Source organism: Pollachius pollachius (assembly GCF_949987615.1).
Source record: "Pollachius pollachius genome assembly, chromosome: 2".
NCBI lineage: Eukaryota > Metazoa > Chordata > Actinopteri > Gadiformes > Gadidae > Pollachius > Pollachius pollachius.
In genome coordinates, this window is record NC_136935.1 from 36300656 (window position 1) to 36321179 (window position 20524).

Sequence of the window (20524 nt, forward strand, 5' to 3'; positions counted from 1 at the left end):
TCTGAAAATCATTGCAAGAATCAAGTTTCATACATTTGTTTTACATCCCATGAACGGGCACTCCACCCATTAACCAGATGCTGTGCGGCCGCTTGTGTCATGATACAAAGTTTCACTAACGAAACCACCAGTCACATTCCACATAGTGTTCAGTGATTGCCGTCCACAGAACAACACACAAGTCCATCTCCAGGCTCTCTTTAGCCCTGCTCAAGATAAAGTGGCGACATATAAACAGTGCAACCAGGGCCTACTTTCAGGAACGGCTTCTGTCTTCTGCACTTGAACAAAACCAGACACTAATGGCATCCATTATGACATCACTCTGCAACCAAAGCTTTTATAAATCCCGTGCCTGAGTTTTAGTGTGCAGTGCACACTAATACTGTGGTTACACAGCGAGGGCGTGTCTGCCTGGCACAAGCCTCCGTCTCTAGAAGACCTTACTGGACGGCGGGGAACGGATACCTCACAATGCTAGCGTGGTCTGTGACTTAGCTGAACGCTGGCTCGGTGTCCTTTTGGATCTGTGATGAGGGGAAGGCTGGTATGCCCCCGAAAAACTCGTAAATCCCGAAAAGCTCCACCTCTCAAACTTGTTATAACGTTGACAGCTGCACACACAACCAAGGGCCTGAGTACTCACAGAGCTGGGACACACACACCCGCACGCACGCACGCACGCACGCACGCACACACACACACACACACACACACACACACACACACACACACACACACACACACACACACACACACACACACACACACACACACACACACACACACACACACACACACAACAAAAACTAGGGAAGAAAACAGAGGTAGGCATGCAGACAAAAAGCAATATCCCTAAAGTGCCAGCCTGGCTTCGTATTCTACAGCTACAGCATGGGAATAATGATTTTTGCATTGAAACTGATGGCTTAGGAAACGCCCTTTCTCCACGATCATTTAGGCAGACATCTAGTCCAACACAAGATTTAGACGAAATGCTGCTATTATGGACCACGCCATTGTCGCATTGGAGCTACTGATGCTCTATGAACAGCTAGGCATTATAATGATAACCTTGGTGAGATTGGACACACACACACACACACATACACACACACAATAAAAAGGGCTACAGTAGAAATAATAAAAATGCTAATTAAAAAGTATTTTTTATTTGTTTTTACAGTGTGTCACATACGTACAACATAAAAAAGAACCACAAAAAGGTAAACAGAACCTCTCTGGTTGCTATGAAATTCCATTTATTATTGAAATCGCACAATAAGATGAAAAGGCACAGATGGGGAACGAACAAATGTTTAACAATAATAACCATAATGCCAAATGTGTTCACTGATTTTGAGTCAGGAGAGGGTCTGTGTGGGCCTCAAGGGGGAAACATATTTTTAGAATATCAAGACAATCATGTCAATAGGTCGGGAGATAGCCATTATAACAACTAGTTGAAATGAAGAACAAAATAATTCCAAACGTTTTATTTCAAACTGATTGGTATAAATACTTCAAATTCATCTCATTATAGACAAAGACGTCCCTATTCCCCAATCTTTGTTGTTCACAATTCAAAGTAATTGGGAGATATTATATATATATATATTTTTTCTTTCTATTTTAATGCCTTTTTATATTAACCTATACTATCCTAGGCCTAGCTCTAGCCTACATTTCAAGCAAGACATCATTATGAGAACGAACAAGAGGGTTGTGTTCCGAGCGGTTGTGAATGACCAAGGACAAAGCATTAGGGGGCTAGGAGACAGCAGGGGAGTACTTCTGCGTCCTTCTCATTCTCTATGCTCCTGTCCTCAGACTCAGCCGTCTGAGAGTCACTCCATGCTCGGACAAATCACATCTCCCTCAGGTTCCCATGAGTACCGTTCCGAGGCAGTAAAAAGCCAGTCATCTAAGAATGCATCCAGACATAAAACAGCCTACCACAACCAACTTTGATCATAAAAGTAGGTTATGCAAGTAAGATACAAGATGACAGCTGATGCTATACACAGATCATGTTTTGTTGAAGGGGAAAAGAATGCAAAACAACCATAAATAGATTCATTAAACCTATTGGGTCCAGTAGAAAACAAAATACATTAATAAAATAAAAACCTTCTTGTGTTCCATCACTAATGTAAGAGCTTTGCTCACAAGACAAAGCAGCGTTAAAGACACTGATAATCAGTGCAGTTCTGTGTGAAGACTCCAACACATTCTTGCTGACCGTTTGTACCATCATTCTGATTGTCAATCCGCAATTTGAGGTTCACCACATCCCTATCCTTTTCTATGCGTTTGAGTTTTGGGCTCCTATTATCTGCAATGATCTGTACTGTATTTGGCAGTTCAAGTTGCTGTGTTAAGGATCTAGTGGAATCTTGCGGAGAGCATGCTGAGACTGCAACCAACTCAATACCCAGCCCCCCACACCTCGCACTTCATCAGTAAGTAGGAGAGGCCACAGGGGCCGCTACTGGCCTGTCGAGAGCCAGGAGGTACTTCCAAAATTATGACATCATCTACGACAGCATCAAATAGCTATGTGTCAAGTGATTAGGTTTCTTGATCGATTTGTTATTTGTATTTAGTTATTTAGTCTGTAAATCTACAGATCATATCTTACATGTAAGATAGCCATTATGGTTAAAACTTTAAAAACATGGCCGTTTGTCCTTTCTGGGCTACTGTAGAAACATGGAGGTGCAACGTGTCTAGCTCAGTGGAAGAGGACCCCCATCCCATGTAGATATAAAGGGCACATTATAAAGGGAAGCAAGAACACAACTATTCTTATTTTCATTAGAGCATACACTAATTATAACATACATGTGGATGTTATATTCCATTTCTGCCAAGTATGTTCTGCAGGATGCCACTCAATTCTACACACTTCGCCTTTAAATAAGGATATTGAAGTGCATGACTGCTAAAAGATAAAACACAGGACAGGAGTAGAGTATATGGTGTCTGGTAGGCTACTGCTTTGTCTTCTGGTCCGACTGAATGCATGAACCAATAAACTGAGATAGTGAGCATCTAAAACGAATATAGAAATTAGTATGACACCATATACTACTTTAACCTTCTCAAGTAGAGTCTCTTGTTCCTTAAAACCAACCTGATAAAAGTACTTTTGTGCGACGGTAGCGCTGTGCAGTACTACAAATAAAACATGGAAAAGTAACACTACAAAGTACACAAGAAAAAAAACATGGACCGTGTGAATAAAAAGTGTGCACGTGTTCCTCTGGGGCCACCGTACTATAGGATGTCCTAGAAGCAGAATTTCCGCTCCAAAGTCAAAGGCCTCATAAAAAACTCTGGATCCATATTCACACAGAATACGAATCATTATGGTCTGGAATTCACTTTCATGAGCATATTCCTCAATGGTAACCCAGGTCATTTTTTGACATCACTGACGTTAACCCATTCAGGTGAATGGAGGTGATGGTTTTGCAGGAACCAGCCCGGGAAGATGTAAGAGGACAGTTTGGGCTGGAAGTAGTGCTGTGTGCAGTTCAGTACGGTGGCCAGCAGGGTTCACCAGTGAGGCACTAGTGAGGCTGCAACGTTCCTCTTCAGTTGACCAGGAGGACGTCCTCATAGGTCGTCGCTCTGTGGAAACAACGTTCAGAGAAGTCGTTTGATTATAACTATAATAAAAACCGCAATTCAAAACTATTATTTTAAAACTGGAGTTTAAAAGAGACACTATAAACCTGAACTTGACCCATTTGATTAACATCACTCTGAAGTATCTTTGGATACGAATATAGAACATTTACTTAAAGAAACATCCACTAAGCAATAAAACATCAATCTCTGCAGGCTATTGCTTTTAGACTTGGCTGTATATCTATAAACACACACACACAAAGTATTCTTTTTTTTTACATGTCTACAATCAAACGTCTACAGTATCTGCCACCTTTATGAACAGTGTACAATAAGAAAACCAAAGACCCCTCAGGAGTCTGCACAGAAACAAACCAGACCACCTTATTCGGGCCTTGTGTGATCTTGAGTTACGGTAGCGCTCTACTGAGCCGGCAGTTTGGTTCGTTCGTCATGTGTTCACCTGTCGCAGCAGCAGAAGATGGAGCAGGGCGAGGTCTCCACGCCGCGGAACTTGCCGGAGTTGGGCATGTCGGTGCACTCGGCGATGAAGGCCTGGAGGTCCGTGATGTGCATGGGCTCCTGGACTTGATGCTGCCGGAGACGTGGGAGGAAGAGGGTTATTCTTCTAAACTAACACTTAACAGAGGCGCACAGAAAGAAACCTTTGAATAGACCCTTCTCACAGAGGCTTTGTCATAGGACAAACACATGGTGGTGGTATACTCATCTTCAATAGTTTAGTCTGCTAGCCGTGCCCTCGTACATGAAAGGAGCTGAACCATTATTAGTTTAAAGCTCAAAACAACTTAGATTCATATTTGGTCAACGCTGGTCAATAGTGATTTCAATAATGTTATCAATAACAATCACATCCTATAACTGACATATTCTGCAAATAAAAAATGCTTTTCAGCCCATACCTCTCTTTGTTTACAATGAGTCGTCTATCGACACTCACTCAACCCCTCCAACTCAGGCCTCCCGGCCGGCCGAGCTACACTAGTTCCCATCGCACAGTGGCCCCGCCACTTAGAGTGGACAGATCACTGTCATGACAGGATTACACATTGGGACTTTGATAATGGACAGAACACTGTCATGACAGGCTTACACATTGGGACTTTGATAATGCTACGACGCATCGTGAATAGAGAAGGGAATACGGTGTTTTTAACACCCAATATAATCGACATCTTTTGCATTTACAATGTCCCGTTGGGTGGTACCTTGATGGTCTCGTACGCCCCGGTGATGAGGGCGATGAAGAGCGACAGCACCATGTAGATAAAGAGGGAGATGAAGGTGTAGAGGTAGACCTGGCTGAAGACCCACACCAGCGTGCTGCTGCCCTCCAGGCCGGAGAAGGTCACGAACATGTCGTCGCCGTTGATGAGCGAGAACAGACACTCGGACACGCTGGACAGAGTCCGGAACTACGGAGCCAAAGCGCAACACGCCGGTTCACAAGGAGCCGCCTTGGGTATGAATGGCGGAGCCCGCTAAATAAGCACGCTTTCAAACTTGTGTTTATGGTTAGGCCCAGTAGTGCCACACCCTCAGACTCTGGGGTCCAGCATTATCAAAAACATTGCACCCATTGTTTCCTTATCATACCTCAGCCTGTGCTGAGATCCTTTCTTTTAATGCGTCTGCACATTTCCAGAAAAGTAAGTAAGTAAAAATATCGTCAACTTTGAGTGCTGCTGGCCGCTTGTCAACGAGAGGCGATGACATGCCAAAATGTCCAACAAGGTTGACAGAACTCAGGTATAAACACAGAGTGACAATAAGGGTGACGGTGGGCCCCTGACCTTGACATGGTAAGGTCCCAGGACGATCCAGCCGCAGAAGCAGTAGCCCAGGTAGATCACCGCCACGCAGCAACAGAACCGGATCACGTTGGGGAACGCCACCCGCAGCGTCAATATCAGGATCTGGAGCGGCACACACGCATATACAGTTTACCTTGAAATTGAAGTGAGTGAGTGAGTGAGTGAGTGAGTGGGTCAAATCTGGGAACGTTAAAAGGCCATGCACCTGTGCTGCTGCTACTTACATTGTACTTCTGGAAGAAGGTGAGATAGCGGATGACTCCCACCCACACAAGGAGGGTAGAGGTCCCCAGCAGGATGCCACACAGGTCATAGGAGGACAAGTTCTGTCAGGACAGACACAGGACACACTTATGAGGACATGTTCTGTCAAGACATGGGACACACATGGGGAAGAATGCAAGCTATAAAAATGGTTATAGCCCCCAAATTGAACTACCTTCTAAGAATGTTTCCCCTTGGTGTTCCAGGAACCACATTACAGACTATAGATCAAATGTTTAGTCAATTTATTTGGGCAGGAAAAAGGCCTGGAATGAAGCTAACAAGATTACAGGCTAGAACAGAATGTAGGGGAACTGCGACTTAATGTTAATAATATTTAATATTTGACTTTACCAAGAAGTGTTCACAGGGGCTCAGATAGCCTCCCTTTTCTCAAGTAAGTAGGACAGACCCAGGAAGAATTAAATACCCCATTTAGTGGCAGCAGACTACTTGAGTCAATGTCCAAAAAATAAGGTTCAGAACCCAATAACCTCCCACACTAGGGATATCTGGCTTCAGATGCATAAGAAGGAGGGTTTGCATGTAAGAGTACATGCAATGGGATATATGTATATGTAGGGCTGGGCGATTAATCGAATTTTGATCGCGATTTCGATTTTAGCGTCAAACGATCAGGAAATTAACATAATCGAGTTTTATTTTTTTATTTTTTTAATGTTTTATAGAAAGGGCAGAACAGCTGGATACATATCTGTCTATCATTTTAGATTGGAACATTTTCTTTTTTGACCATTTTTTGACCAGTTCTCAGTTACAAAAGAAAATTCCAAGGGACATGCTTTATAAATACAACATGTTTTCAAACTAAAAAATAATCGATTGAATAATCATGATTTCAATATTGAACAAAATAATTGTGATTATGATTTTTCCCATAACATAGCAACCCTATGTATATGTGCAATGTACTGATATCGCTCTGATTATTGCTCTCTCATTTGCATCTAATTGAAGGTAGACTTGCTTTTTTTATTATGTTTCATCAACACATGATGGTGTTGTGTTTTTAGGCTGAGGTTTTCGTTCTTAGGTAAACAAAAGGTAAAACACTGCTGATTAATATCTGATTGCCTGTGAAGGAAACAATAAAAAAACATAATTGAAAAAAGACATGGGACACACTTATGAAGACAAAAAACACACAACACACCAACAGCAGTTTCTCCACCGTGGTGAAACTGCAGGTACACAAACTTGATAAAAATGTTATATTATTGAAATATACTGTCATACTACTTGGTAGAGACGTACAATTAAAGCAGTGAAAATAATGTATGGTTGGTTAACATGTGCTTAGGAAATCCTGATTTATATGCAGCTATAGATTTCCCACCATGGGAACTCCGCGACCACACACACACACTAAGGCTGACCTTTGACTCGATGCCTATCTTGATGAAGCTTCCTATGATGGTGAGAAAGTCGCTGACGATAAGGAGGATGTACCAGCCGTTGATGAACTCCATGCGGTCGGCCCAGCACACCTTGCGGCTCAGACTGTTCTTGAAGAACGCCACAAACTCCTGAAACACGTGGTCCAAAACAAGAAACACACAGATAAGGACAAGGGGGAGTGAGGGAGGCTGGCCCTGATTGGATTCCTTCATCCTGATACATGTTATGCTGAGGATCTGTTCTCTGGGTAGACCATGCCTCAGGCCAAATCGCAGGGAATGAAGAAATCAAGAGCGGCCTTATTATTTTAAGAGTCAAGAGTTCACTCGTGATTCGAGGCTGACAGAGAAGCCTAACTGACTTTTAGAAACTATGTTGGGAATTGAACCATTATGAATTCCTCCCATCTACTAGAATTTTTTACAAAATGGAGCACCACCACGATATCCTAAAAGTTGGTGGGCTCTCCTGCTGGTTTTTCCTTGTCTGCTTGAGAGGGGTCAAGTCCCTGGTATGCTGGAAGCCAAATCAAAATCGGTTCTCGATTAAAGACGCTGGTCGAGTGTATGAGTCATGCCTAGAGGAAAACTGGCTCAATCATTCGCGAGACGGGCTTGTCCAATTGCTTCCATGATCAAAGCCCAATTGCTGATTTAGTTGCACACCTGCCATTATGTCACTAGGAAGAAGGAAACTTCAATTTTGTTTGAAGTACATCAGCCTTTAGTATTGAGGTGAAGAGGTGGGGGGGTTCTCCTTACATTTTGCAGCACGATCCCCCGCAGTATAGATCTTCCACACAGCACCAGGGACAGCAAGCACACCAGCACCACGAACACGTCGAAGGACAGGCGGGCATAGTTCTCCACTGGAGGTAAGAGACACGGCGGCGCCAACGTTAGACCCATGGACAGCAGTAGATCCTATTTGTCCTTATGTGAAATCAGTTCAATGGATCCTATTTTGTAAGCTCTGTGTGATTAGTCTAATAGATCCTATTCCTACTTTGTAAGCTCGGTGTGATCAGCCTAATGGATTGTGGAATCTATTTGTGTTATGTTTGCACTGTGAAATCATTCCAATGGATGCCATTTGTATTAGGTTTGTGCTGTGACATCGGCCCACTAGATCCTGTTTGTGTTATGTTTATGTGAAATCCTCTTTGTATTATGGTAGCTCTGTGATTGAGAATCTCTCTGAACCAGGTACAATATGAGGCCACACTTTTCCGGTCTCCCTGTTTAATGGGAGATTTGATAATATTCGTAGAGACACTGAGGAATCGTTAGAGGTATTTTTATATTTTAATTGAATCATGTTTCCCTCCTCACAGAAGAGATGTGTCCATAAAAAAGCTTGTTTTTAAGGGAACATTTTTGAATACGTCCTGCAAATTGGGCAATATAAGCAAACATGATGCGAACCAATCCTGTATTGTCACATCTGACCTGCTTCTGACCCCTCAACACTTCTGCATCTATAAATGTTTCAACAACCAGGCATGTATTGCGTGTATTGCTACATACAACCATACAGTGGCCGGTGAAGAAAGGCCTTGTAATAACTGGTAAGGCATCGAACTGTACTTGTTGATTAAACAGATAATATGCTAGGGAGCGTCTTGCAGCATATCAACCAAGCTAACTGTAGTCTTCCTTTGAGTTTATTACGTGACCTCAATCCATTATAAAACGTGTGTTTGTTCAGGCTCTCCTTACTTCCCTCCCTAGCAACTCACCCTGTCCCGAGACGCTTGGGAATTTGCACTCCTTGATGGTTGCCCGGTTTTCCAGCCTGATCTGGACCTTGCCACTGTGGGCCTTGTTGTCCAGGACTATCTGTAGGACGGGGAATACCAACCAATCAAACACAAGCAATCTTGCATCCTGAATGACTAACTAGTCAAAATCCAGCTCTATGAGTGATTCAATGCTGTCAAATGGGTGTGATTTAGGCAAGTTAAAAGGTTGTAAAGATAGTAAATGTAATTATTAAATTAGGAAAGGGTGACAGAGAAGCCTGATAAAATGTAATTAATGGCTCCTAGAAATAGGTCAGAAAGGAAAATTCAAACACTGCTCTGTTTTTCCACCAAGTCTGTGTGTACAGGAAACACTTACGGTTATGTAAAACGTGTAACAGTCAGGTATCTCATTGTTGATGATGGTCTGTATATTGATGGCCTTTAGCTGAAATTCTATGGTCACATTAATGAGCCTAGAAAATGAGAGATGAGAGGGTGAGGGAGAGAGTGAGAGAAAGAGGCATTGTGTCAAAACATGTAATCTCATTGTATTTAAAGACCAGGATATAACCCACCAATAAATATGCCCATTAGGATTAGATCACAGTCAATAAAACGGGAAGAATTCAGTGTTCTTTATGTAATCTCATTATATTTAATGACAAGGACAGAACCTAAAATAAGCAGGCCTAATAGGTTAACACCACAGTCAATAACACTGAAACTTAAAGCTTCTACTGTTGACATTTGTTGAAGTGGGAGACTTGGCGATGCAAGACATGTGAACGCTAAAATCAGCCTTACTTGTGAAACTTGAGAGTGAAGTTCTTGTAGTCGTTTTTCAAAGAACCAGAACCAGTGGGGGCAGACATTGGATTCACCCCGACACAATCTGTCAGGGACAAGGGGAGGAAGAGGGAGCGATTAAGCAAAAATAATAATCGAGAGAGGAAAAGTATAATTTGTAGTAAAAAAAGCTGTCGTCATGGTGTAGTAAAAGTACACAATTATAGATGATTAAGATCATCTTTATTATAAAGAAGAAACCATTTTAAGTTAAGCTCAAAACTCTACTTTGGTTTCTCTCAGGTGGTCCGGTTCCTCTGAATAAAGACCTGTTTATTAAACCTGTTATTAAAGAGTAGGTGGGCGGTGGGCATTATGCTCATGAATGCTTTACGTAGTTAGTATTCATTATGCAAAATGATTTGTGAACAGATTCATATTTATTGGGAGAGTGGTAGATTGTACAAGATAAAGTCCTTTACGAAATCTAATTAGAGCCTGTTGCTACAATTTATAATAAGACTATTTTGTAAACAGCGACTGTTGGGAGGTGTGGTCTTTGGAAACCAGAAAGCGGACGTGCTCTGTAAAGCCAAATGTACGTCTAGCATAAAACACACTTCTCTGATGTGGTGGAAATTCCAACCGATTGTCAATACCGATGGTCAATTGTCTGTTTTATGGAAAAGCTTACTAACACAACATTTGACTCAGGACTCACTTCCGTGTTTATGGTAAATTCTAAATAACCCAGAAGTTATGCCCACAAGGAGGAAGCACAGACAAAAATGGAAACCATTTGCTGCAAAATTCAACGCGAATCAACAGCTTGCAAGCACTGCTGCCAACATTGTTAGGCAGCCTCAGAGTTCATATCATTACACTTCAGAATCTAAAAAGGCTCAACTGATAAAGAAATGCGCACATTTTCCCTCTGGGCCGACTGCACAATAGCTAGTCTGCGACGTGTCACACAGTTGCCATGGGTCATTACCATAGGGATAAATCCTCCCTTCCTAGAACTCTCACGCAAAAAACATTCTTTTTTTTTGGATTTAGTTTAAAGGTTACATATTGTAACCACCAAATGAGAGTGTGATTAGCCATTACAAGCCATGTCGACCTAGATGTGGGCTGTCTACCAGCCTACCCAGTGGATTGTAGCAAACGTTGCTCATCTATAAAACACACATCTAGGTGGACACGCCCACTTATGATTTCAGTAGAGGCAGATTTTCAAAACGGCTTGTAATGGCTAATCACACTCACACCTGGAGGTATGATATGTCACCTTTAAAGTTTTAGGGATTACGTTTAAAGTGGAACTGAACATGGAATCCAGTCACCCTTTAAACCAAATCCTATTGGAGTTGTCCGCTCAGTCTCCCGTACCTGTGATGACCTGGGGGTCGATGGTGAAGGTGTCGTTGGCCGGGTCAATGCTGCCCTTCTTGTAGTACTGCTGGCAGAGGGACAGGGCGCTGCCGTTCACCCCCACGCCGTACACGTAGGCGTAGCGCCCCACCGTGGTGTTGGCCAGGTCCAGGTACTGGTGTCGGGAGAGAACATGGGCGACCTGTTAATGTATGCCTTTCTGGGACGTAAACAGTGATTGCCGGCCAGCATAGGACGCGCTCTGACCAGCGTTCACGTGTAGGCCTCGCGTAAACAAGCATAGCGGGTTGCGAGTTTAGGAAGTGTTCTGAATGACACACAAAATTGTTTACTTGTCTACAGTTTCCAGAGCTCTCTTAATATATATGACATGAAGTGCATCAAAAAACAAACCCACACTTATTCTATGAACCATATCTCTCAGACAAAGAGGAAGAACCGCAAGGCGTTGGTCCCACCTTTTCGATGGTGTAGGAGATGTGGTCGTAAAGGTCGCCCTGGGTGTAGACGGCAAAGTCGCTGGAGCTTTCGTCGTATTCCTTGAGGAAGAGCTCCTTGAAGGTCATGGTGTTCTCCTCCTTGAAGCTCACCACCACCTGGTTACTCAAGCCAAACAGCACCAGCTAGAAAGAGAGAGACAGAGGCAGAGAGACAGACAGACAGACAGACAGACAGACAGACAGACAGACAGACAGGGTAGCAGCAAGACAGAGACAGACAGTGAGACTGAACACCAAAATAATTTATCACTCAATGATTAAATATACAACTGTACGATTATATATTGAGTCAATTGATTGATTGATACACACATCCAGAAATGTGTCTGATTTTAACTGTAACAATTAATCAAAGCAAATATAGAAAGAGAGATATAGAAATAGAGAGAGAAAGAGAGAGTAAGTGATTGCAGACAGCAACACCTCATCTCATACGCATACAGCCACTTGTAATACCCTCACAAAGAGAGCATGCGATGCCTCCATCCGCCCGCCGGCCCGCAGCGTACCTGCACGGTGACGATGATGATCTTGAGCAGCTGGAGCCCTAACTTGATGGGCTTGCGGCCCTTGGCGTGGTACTTGTCACACGGGCTCATGAAGAAGTACTTGAGGTTCCTGCGCAGGGCTTCCTCTTCTGGGTCCGCCGCCACCCAGTGACCCAGCTGGTCCCCGAGTGACCCGTGGAGGCCATGGCTGTTCCCATGGTGACAGTGGTCGCTGATGGCGTCGCCCCCGGACTGAGGGGTGGAGGGTGACCCTCCGTTCCTATCTGAGGGAGGGAGATGAAGGGCGGGAGGGAGAGAAGGGAGGAGACAGAGAGAGAGAGAGAATTAGTTTTGAGAAACCCAAGCAGTGGTAGCTAAATGTCTACATGCTGGGACTACTTAAGCATTTTTACCTCTTTAAATCCAAATCACCATTTAAACAATGAACTCATGCTGTTTTCGATTAAGTAACTCAGAGTCCTTTTAGTGGATTTATCTTAATGTCTGCGTCGCTCCATGACGACTTGCTTTGTTTTGGTTATTTAGCAGTCCGCCTCTTTGGATTGAGAATACATGTAGGAGTCACAAAGTATATTTAGTCATGTTGCAGGGTCAGACAATTCAAACTGTTTTTGTGCGTCACAAAAAAAACATCAACAGTGGAAGAAATTAACCTACAAGACTGCATATTGATGTGCCACACATCCATCGCTCCATCTGTGTGTTGATCGACGAGGTCATCACACCCTGTCATCTCGAGAACTTATTGAATGTCTAATGACCAAATGATACTTATGCATGGCGTTGAAACTATTGTTTACAGTAAATAAAGTCATGGCAACCGGCTGTGGTGACTGAACATCATGAACATGGCAACCGTGATCGCCTTCATGTGAACGCCCTCAAGACCTGTGTTTAAAATGAATCAGAAGCATTTGTTTTTCAGGTCTCTCTTGAAAGTGAGTGATTGACCTGGTTAAATCAGTTTGATGAATAAATACAGCTCAGAAATATTTAAAGACGGATGCCACATGAGATGGTTTATAATCTATTATTTGCAAAAAATTATTTTGCAAACGACCACGTTAGCTGATCAACTTAGAGTTAAGGACTCGTCGTCATCGCTTATCATGTCAAAATCAAATCGAATGATTGTGCTTGTCTCATAATATCAAGTTGCAATTGGCTTGCGCTGGTGTTTGTTCCCTGTCCCCAACCCGGTAACCCGTGTGAGCTTTCAGTCTGGGGAGGAGAGGGCGGGACAGAGACAACTCTCTCCAATACTGTGAATTTGGACTGCATTACCATTTTTAAAAGTTCTTTGCCAATGTCACCTATTGTACCTGTATACACACTGTATACTGTTCTCTGTTAGACATTCAGAACATTGTTGTTCACCCCTTCAATCTCTGCAGCTAACTCAATGTGTTGAGTCCTTTTACACAAACTGTTTAAAGGGCTCTGGGTGATCTTTGAGTGTTTATGTGGAATGACTCGACCACACATGTGGCATAACAAAGCCTGTTTTTAAACACTCATAATCAACGTCTGTGACAACACTTAAACCATGACGACTGTCTGCCAACGCGATAACCACAACGACTGTCTGTGTTGGCGTGATAAACATGACAACCGTTCCGGGCAACATGATGATGAGTTGATAATAATGATGGTCCTAACCACCTGTGGTTCTTTGTCATCCCCTGCTGTTTCAGTTGCATTTTCGAGCATTTCGTGCATATAAACATGGATATGGGCCGCTACATTAATGGAAAAATTAAAGACATTGACCAACTAGTAACTATGATATCAGGTCTAAACTGGCAGCAATGAGTTCATAATGGTGGCTGGATACGCCCACTGCAATCCACCACCGGCATCTTGTCATCGCAGAACGTTCCAGCACCTTAGAAGCATGCTTATCTCTGAGAGAATAGTGAATACCTTTCTACATTGCAGTCTAGCAGAGGCTGTCAAAGACCTGCCAATGTTGTAAGTTTTTAGGCCTCTGGCACCAAACGTCAAGCTTAGATTCTGTTCCTCCAACGTTTCGTGGAGCAACGGTGGTTTCACCTCCTTGAGCCAGAGTGTCTCTACCTTGGGCAAGGCTGTCTCTTGCTCAAGGACACCTTAACACCATTTGCCAGGATTAACAGGAGGGGTCCAAACCAGCCACTCTCCAGTTGTTGGTTTGATGACTTGCTGTTTTTATTCTAAGGCTTATTCTTTTATTCTAGGCAAGCCCATCATCTGATATTCACAGCAATCAAGCCATACAATCACTTACATCACCGGTAAGTAATGTCCATGCAAGTAAGAAATAAATCAGATGAACAGTAGGTAAGATATGAGTCAGTAACACAATCAAATCCCTCGTAGGCAAGATAGTAAGCAACACAGTCAAGGAAGGAGAAAGTTAGAAAGCAAAACTGAAACAAACTTCTAGACCAATGGCCTTCCTTAAAACACACTTCCCAGCTAGATCTTGACAGCTTTACAGCCCATGTGGCCTTTGTTCCAAAGTCTCCACACAATCTTATCTCCGTATTCGCCACCTCTCCTAAGCCAGTGAGGAGAGGATGCACGTTTAAGACGACGACGAGACAGAATTGGTCTAAACACCCAAGTCAGCAAGTACAGGCCAGACGAATGAGGAAGGATTAGTGCTGTGTTAGATAAATAGCCAAGGTGCTAGCATCCGGAAGGGACACACTACATTCTGAAAAGAAGTCAGTCAATAAGGAAAACACTTAAACAGAGACGTGTTGCTTGACTCAGATAACCAAAGGACCTGTAAAGCCTGTTATTATTTTCAAGAATTAAACTCCATTTAATGGAGCAATTTACAATAATTGAAACTAGGCTGTCTGTATTTGTCCAGTTTATGATAAAACGGTTTTTCCAGCCTTGTTTGGACAATGGACGATGTAGTCTTCACTTTTGCTATATTTCAGTCTATTAATATTCTGCGTATCATTTCTCTGCACATATTGTTTGCATATTAGAATCGAAAAGGGTTCACCACTAATGTGGCTGATTTTTGTGTTCAAGGTTTTATCCGAACCTTGAACCCAGTTGCCAGTGTGGGAAATAAGTAGGGAGAAAGTCCCTTTTAACAATGAGGGCAAGTAATTATAGCGTCAGAGTTATACAACACAGACTGAAATGTTGGTTAAACAAAGGGGCATCCTTCACAAATTATTGGGGGGTTGGTCATTTGTATTTTCTCACTATTGGGGGGAACCTGATCCCCAGAGCGAATGCATGGGGACGCTCCGGCTTAAACACACGAGTCTGGAGATAAAAGTCCTTATGATTAGTTGGTCTTTTACATCTTTGAGCCGTGTTTCACATCATGGGGTTAACAGAACCCGAAACCACAATTGAAGAGGATTGCTTCCTAATACTAACCAGCTGTGATGAACCACTTCTCCGCTGAGAAAACTTGTAAATGAATAACGCCCCTAGACCTGGATTTCTATATTTAGGGTAGTTTATTCAAAGAGTAGTTTCTGCGTCAAAAACATTGATTAGCAGAAGTTAAAATAAAAAGAAGTTGTTGATGTGTGCTTTATCTATAACAGCACATACAAAGTATGTTCGGATCACCTGATGATATTCTGCTCCAACTACTAGTCCTCATAATAACAGATGTTAATCTACAATGTCCAAATTGAATCGACCGATTCAAATCCAGACAATTTGTTGACCTCTATAGTAACTTAAGAAGATCAGTTCAGAGCAAACACAAACTCAATAGAGCTGTATGTAGTGAGGCTCAGTGTAGATAACCATGGGCAGTGGCGACAGTGCAGGCCTTACTGAGAGGAGACTCCAAACTTCTAGGTCACATACAGGTCTATGTCCTGACCTCAATCATGGTTGCGTGTCTCATTGTTTGTTGGAAAAAAAAGCTGTGCAAGACAACAATAAAATATAAGAATGAATCACAGCCGAAAGAATGTATCCACTTAACAAGTCAATATGGCAAGGGTGAAATGCTGAACAGAACAAATGCTGGCAGATAGCAGTCAAATCAGGGGCCAAATCAGGGCCAGCGACAGAGGGCGTGGGTGATGTTGCGGATGTAGGACGATGAGGCGAGATACAGTCAATCAAACGATTACAAAACAATTCTACTTAATCATATGGCCACCGCTACCAAGGTTGTATCGTGCAGCGCCGGAAGACTCACTGAAAAGGGTCTAGGCAGCAAGGTTGTGCCTGTCAGTTCCATGCCACGACTGTTACTGAAAATGAGTCCACACAGTACTTAGGATGCTAACTGGATCTTGTTTGGCCGATTCCTGTAGAAAGCCCACCCACTAACAGCTCCATGAAGAATAACAGAGTAGGTATTACCAGTGCTTACAATGGGCAGACTATGTAACATCTTTATTAGAAGGAGCACATTTAATCAATTTGGTGCTTAACAATTGAAAAAAAAAAAAAAATGCTGACGAACAATACGAACAATAAGTCAGCATTTTTTTTTTTAACTATGGAATTTATCATGTGTGAAACGTGGAACTATTTCTGAGTTAGATGATTATACCAGACTGAGAGCTGCTGTAGGAAGATATAGGACGGGGTTTGGGGGGGATGTAACTGGAGAGACGTTATAACAATAGGCTTATTTAGAAGAACTAAGCAGCCTCAGTAAATGAGGTCAAGAATTCAGTTTCATGGTAATCGAAGTAGGATATCAGTGCTACAAAGCAAATTCGTAGGAATTGTAATATAATAATAACTCTTTAAACTCTTTTAAACTTTAACTTTGTTGACACAAAGCCAGTTTATATTTCCTGAGGGAACCATTGTTGCTCTTTAACTACAATTTCACGACCGAATAACAAATTACATACTTTGGCAAATAATTAATACAGCTGTAACAGGTTATACAACGGCAGACTGTCATGTATTGTTCCTATCCATTGGAGTAGGATTCATGTTTACGTCGATGCCTACAAATAACGATCGCTATTTGAACAGTGGGATATTCATCAATACTCTGCAGCAACAATGAAGAACATTTGAACCTAATTACCTGAATCATCGTGGTTCCCACTTGCAGCCATGACTTTTGACGTGTTTAGAGGAAGTTTAACAGCGCCAAAATAACTACACTGGCCCGTATTTTCCGTCAGTCAACCGTTGGCGACAACCACTTGTGTCGGTCATTGATGTATAACCTGAAGGGACGTATAATATATAATAAATATGTGACAGTCTTCGGGAATATACATGAGGCAGCGGGAGTAGCTTGGCAGTGTTGTTCCCGCTGGCCGAAGCTCTTCCCTCAAGATCATGTGACGTAAACCACATGACACAGCGAAAGAGGGGGGAAGACCAGAGCCATAGAGAGAGATGAGTTGCGACACTCTGTTCTCGCCGGCAGGGTGGTCACGTGGTTCATGTAAGCCTGTATAGTTCCAAAACACGCCGCGCTGCTGTGTTCTTCAATGGGACTGACAGCAGCGATTGCAATATTGAATGGTAAATATAAATTAAAAAACGTTTTTAAGTTTGAGGGAAAGCTTCACGTTCGTGTTAGCATGGGTAGCACTAGGCTACTGACTTTAGTGGCTTAACCTTAACTTTTACCTTTCATCTGTTCTGAAATCAAAGACGATTCAAGCTGTTCATTTTTGCGCAACTGGACTAATGGATTTCCTTGATTTTGCTTGTAATTCCGATTCACTTACCCGTTGTCAGAGAGCGCTTGAGAAAGCAGAGTAGTCCATTTATTTTCCAGGCAACTCCTTCTGATGAGGCAGGAGCTGACCACACAACCATGATACTTTTAAGACTAAGCCATACACAAAGTATCACATATATTAAAGAATAACAAATCATTACGCTTGGATGAATGAAATAATATATTTTTTTATTAAACAATGGGTGAGACAACAAGAATGTGTGCGTGTATCCAACTTGAAAAACCAGAACAAAGTGAAGAAACAGGGATGAATATTGTATATATAAGTGTTAACAAGAGAAGAATACGGTGAGGAAAGGAGACAATTAAAAAAGCAATACAAGTAAAATGGACCACTGGTTATAAAACCCTCCAGCAAATGCAGATTCCACTGCCTAACATCTGCACGCTGCAAAGGAGGATGCACCATGTAAAGCTGGACCCAGTGTTTGAGATGCTGAGTGTTTAGAAAAAATCTAAAAAAAAAAAGATTCCAAGAACAATGAAGCAAACATACAGTAAGTCGTGAACAAGAACAGCAAAGTAGAGCCAGGGGGTATCAATAAATAAAACAAAGTTAGTCATGTGTGGAACAAGAACAACAAATGTGTAAACAGGTGTGCGTGTATATCTAACTTGTAAAACAAGAACAAAGTTAAGGAACAGGGAGGAATATTATAAGTTATTAATAAACAAAGAAAATACTCCACATACTTCAGGCTGAGGTTAAGGATAGTAAAGTGCATCAGGTCGAAAGGAAGGACAACAATCGCAGCAGTCGCCGCCGCCACCAGTAACCAGCAGTCGCCACCACCAACAGCCGTCACCAGCACAAGCCGCCACCCCTAGCAGCAGAAGGCACCACAACCATTCTTCGCCAGCTCAAGCAGCCGTCGCCTCAAGCAGCCGTCGCCTCAAGCAGCCGTTGCCTCAAGCAGCCGTCGCCTCAAGCAGCAGCGACCTGCTGTAGCAGTGTTTGCCGGCACCAGCGAGCTCAAGCCACCAGCAGCCACCCCCATCAGCATCCACCATCAGCCGCATACAACATCAGCCGCATACACCATCAGCAGCAGCAGCCACCAGCACCAGCAGCCACCACCTGCAGAAGAGTGAAAATAATCAGACAAGACCTTGAATAGCCTGTAGGTCAATGAGTTTCCCCACACATGGACAAATTGCTGCCAAGTTGGGGAAGGGGTGGACAGAAGCTTACATTATGAAAAAAAAGAATGACACTACGGTTTGTGTAATAACATTTGAAAGCTCGTCATTATGGCTTATATTTTGTGTGTGGAATAATTTCTATTCATATATGCAATCCAACAGCCTTTTCAAGGGTGTAATTAAACAAAAGCAACCTTATTTCTACTAGCTATAGCATCAGACACACAGTACTCCAACACCGTAGCTAACACCGTCAGGTTCAGCAGGTTAAACCCGTCATTAATTAACCTTATTGATCCTAGTAATCCTACATCAATAACTAACTAAATAAAAGTTGTCAGAGATTCACAACTTCTGGTGCAGTGATACCTTCACAGCTGGCGAAATCGAGCTGACTAACTAGCAGGCAGTGACTGAAAATCGGACGTCTACCAAGATAAAAATATAGATAACTACGCTGTGCACATACAAATAAAGATAAGTATATGCTTCATAAAGGCCCTCTGATACAATATAGAGGGTTGACAATTCAAAAGACGTAGCAATTTAATCAATTTACCCCCGGAGATACCTTCACCGATGGTGAAGTCAAGCTAACAAACTAGCAGGCAATCGGTTGTCTACAAAGATAAAAATATACATAATTACGCTGTGCATATACAAATAAATATCAGTATATGCATCATAAAGGGCCTCTGATACAATATAGACAGTTGACAACTCAAAAGAGGTAGCTATTGAATGCACTGACTTACCTCAGAAGTTACTCGACGGCCAGCAATGGAATTGAATGATCTCCTAGCCATTAATGGATGTTTTGGAACTATGCGAGGCTCCATACCCCGGAAGTAGGCGGCAAAAAACGCTACAACGGAGTCCAATGAAAGTGTCGCTACTCTTTTATATCGATCACTCTGGGGAAGACAATAGAGTGGCGAAGTCACGCCTCCCAATTTTTATATGCCCCGGACTACACATATGTTGTTGTCATGTCAAGAGTTTGACCGTTTATTGTGCAATTGTTCAGTTAAAGGCTGTAGAGAAAACACAATGAGAAAGACTACACGTCTCGTATGTGACGTCACGGTCCCTGCGACTGGCGTGGACAAGACCGACAATCTCCCCATCGGCATAACTGAAACTCTCCACATGCCCCAACCTATAATGGTTTTCACCTCTTTTGATGTTTTTATCCTCCCCTTGGAAAAAAACGAACATTATCAAACTTCTTCACGAAAATGTTTAGTTTTCTTTGCATGAAAAATTATCAGTTAAATCCACAAACAACATATGTGTAATCTGGGGCATATAAAGACTGGGACCAGAAAATAATTACTTTCTCTCCATTGAAACCCATTCATATTTTCCGATCTCATAGGTCCCATGGGCTCTACCGGAAGGGGCTTGACTTCGCCACTCCATACCATGGAGATATTATAGAATGGACATCGGATTCCAAAATGGCGCCCATTCATTCCTATGTAAACTGCTCATTGGCGCAGGGCAACATTAAGGAGAGATATGCTTCCGCATCACGGGAGCCTAGCCACGCCCTAGTTCATGGCGTACCGGATGCAGAACTATTCTTGTTTAGC

General features: G+C 42.6%; 1 protein-coding gene across 1 annotated transcript; it reads right to left on the reverse strand.

Annotated features, from left to right (window-relative positions):
* Positions 1-1156: 1156 nt before the first annotated feature.
* Positions 1157-17353, reverse strand: mcoln1a (mucolipin TRP cation channel 1a). The gene is made up of 14 exons (XM_079758778.1): positions 17115-17353; positions 12089-12351; positions 11538-11702; positions 11077-11233; positions 9703-9790; positions 9275-9371; positions 8893-8992; positions 7916-8022; positions 7133-7282; positions 5696-5797; positions 5451-5573; positions 4866-5072; positions 4100-4230; positions 1157-3636 (listed from the first exon to the last, which is right to left on the reverse strand). Exons 1-14 carry the CDS (start codon positions 17143-17145, stop codon positions 3600-3602), a joined length of 1758 nt encoding a protein of 585 aa, XP_079614904.1. The 5' UTR covers positions 17146-17353; the 3' UTR covers positions 1157-3599.
* Between the last annotated feature and the right edge of the window lie 3171 nt (positions 17354-20524).

Excerpts from the sequence above, each read along its gene's own strand:
- mcoln1a (XM_079758778.1), bottom strand. The coding sequence starts at position 17,145 with ATGGCTGCAAGTGGGAACCACGATGATTCAG. Across the intron at positions 12,352-17,114 it reads TGGGAACCACGATGATTCAG|ATAGGAACGGAGGGTCACCC; the intron begins GTAATTAGGTTC and ends TCCCTCCCTCAG. Across the intron at positions 4,231-4,865 it reads GGGCGTACGAGACCATCAAG|CATCAAGTCCAGGAGCCCAT; the intron begins GTACCACCCAAC and ends CGTCTCCGGCAG.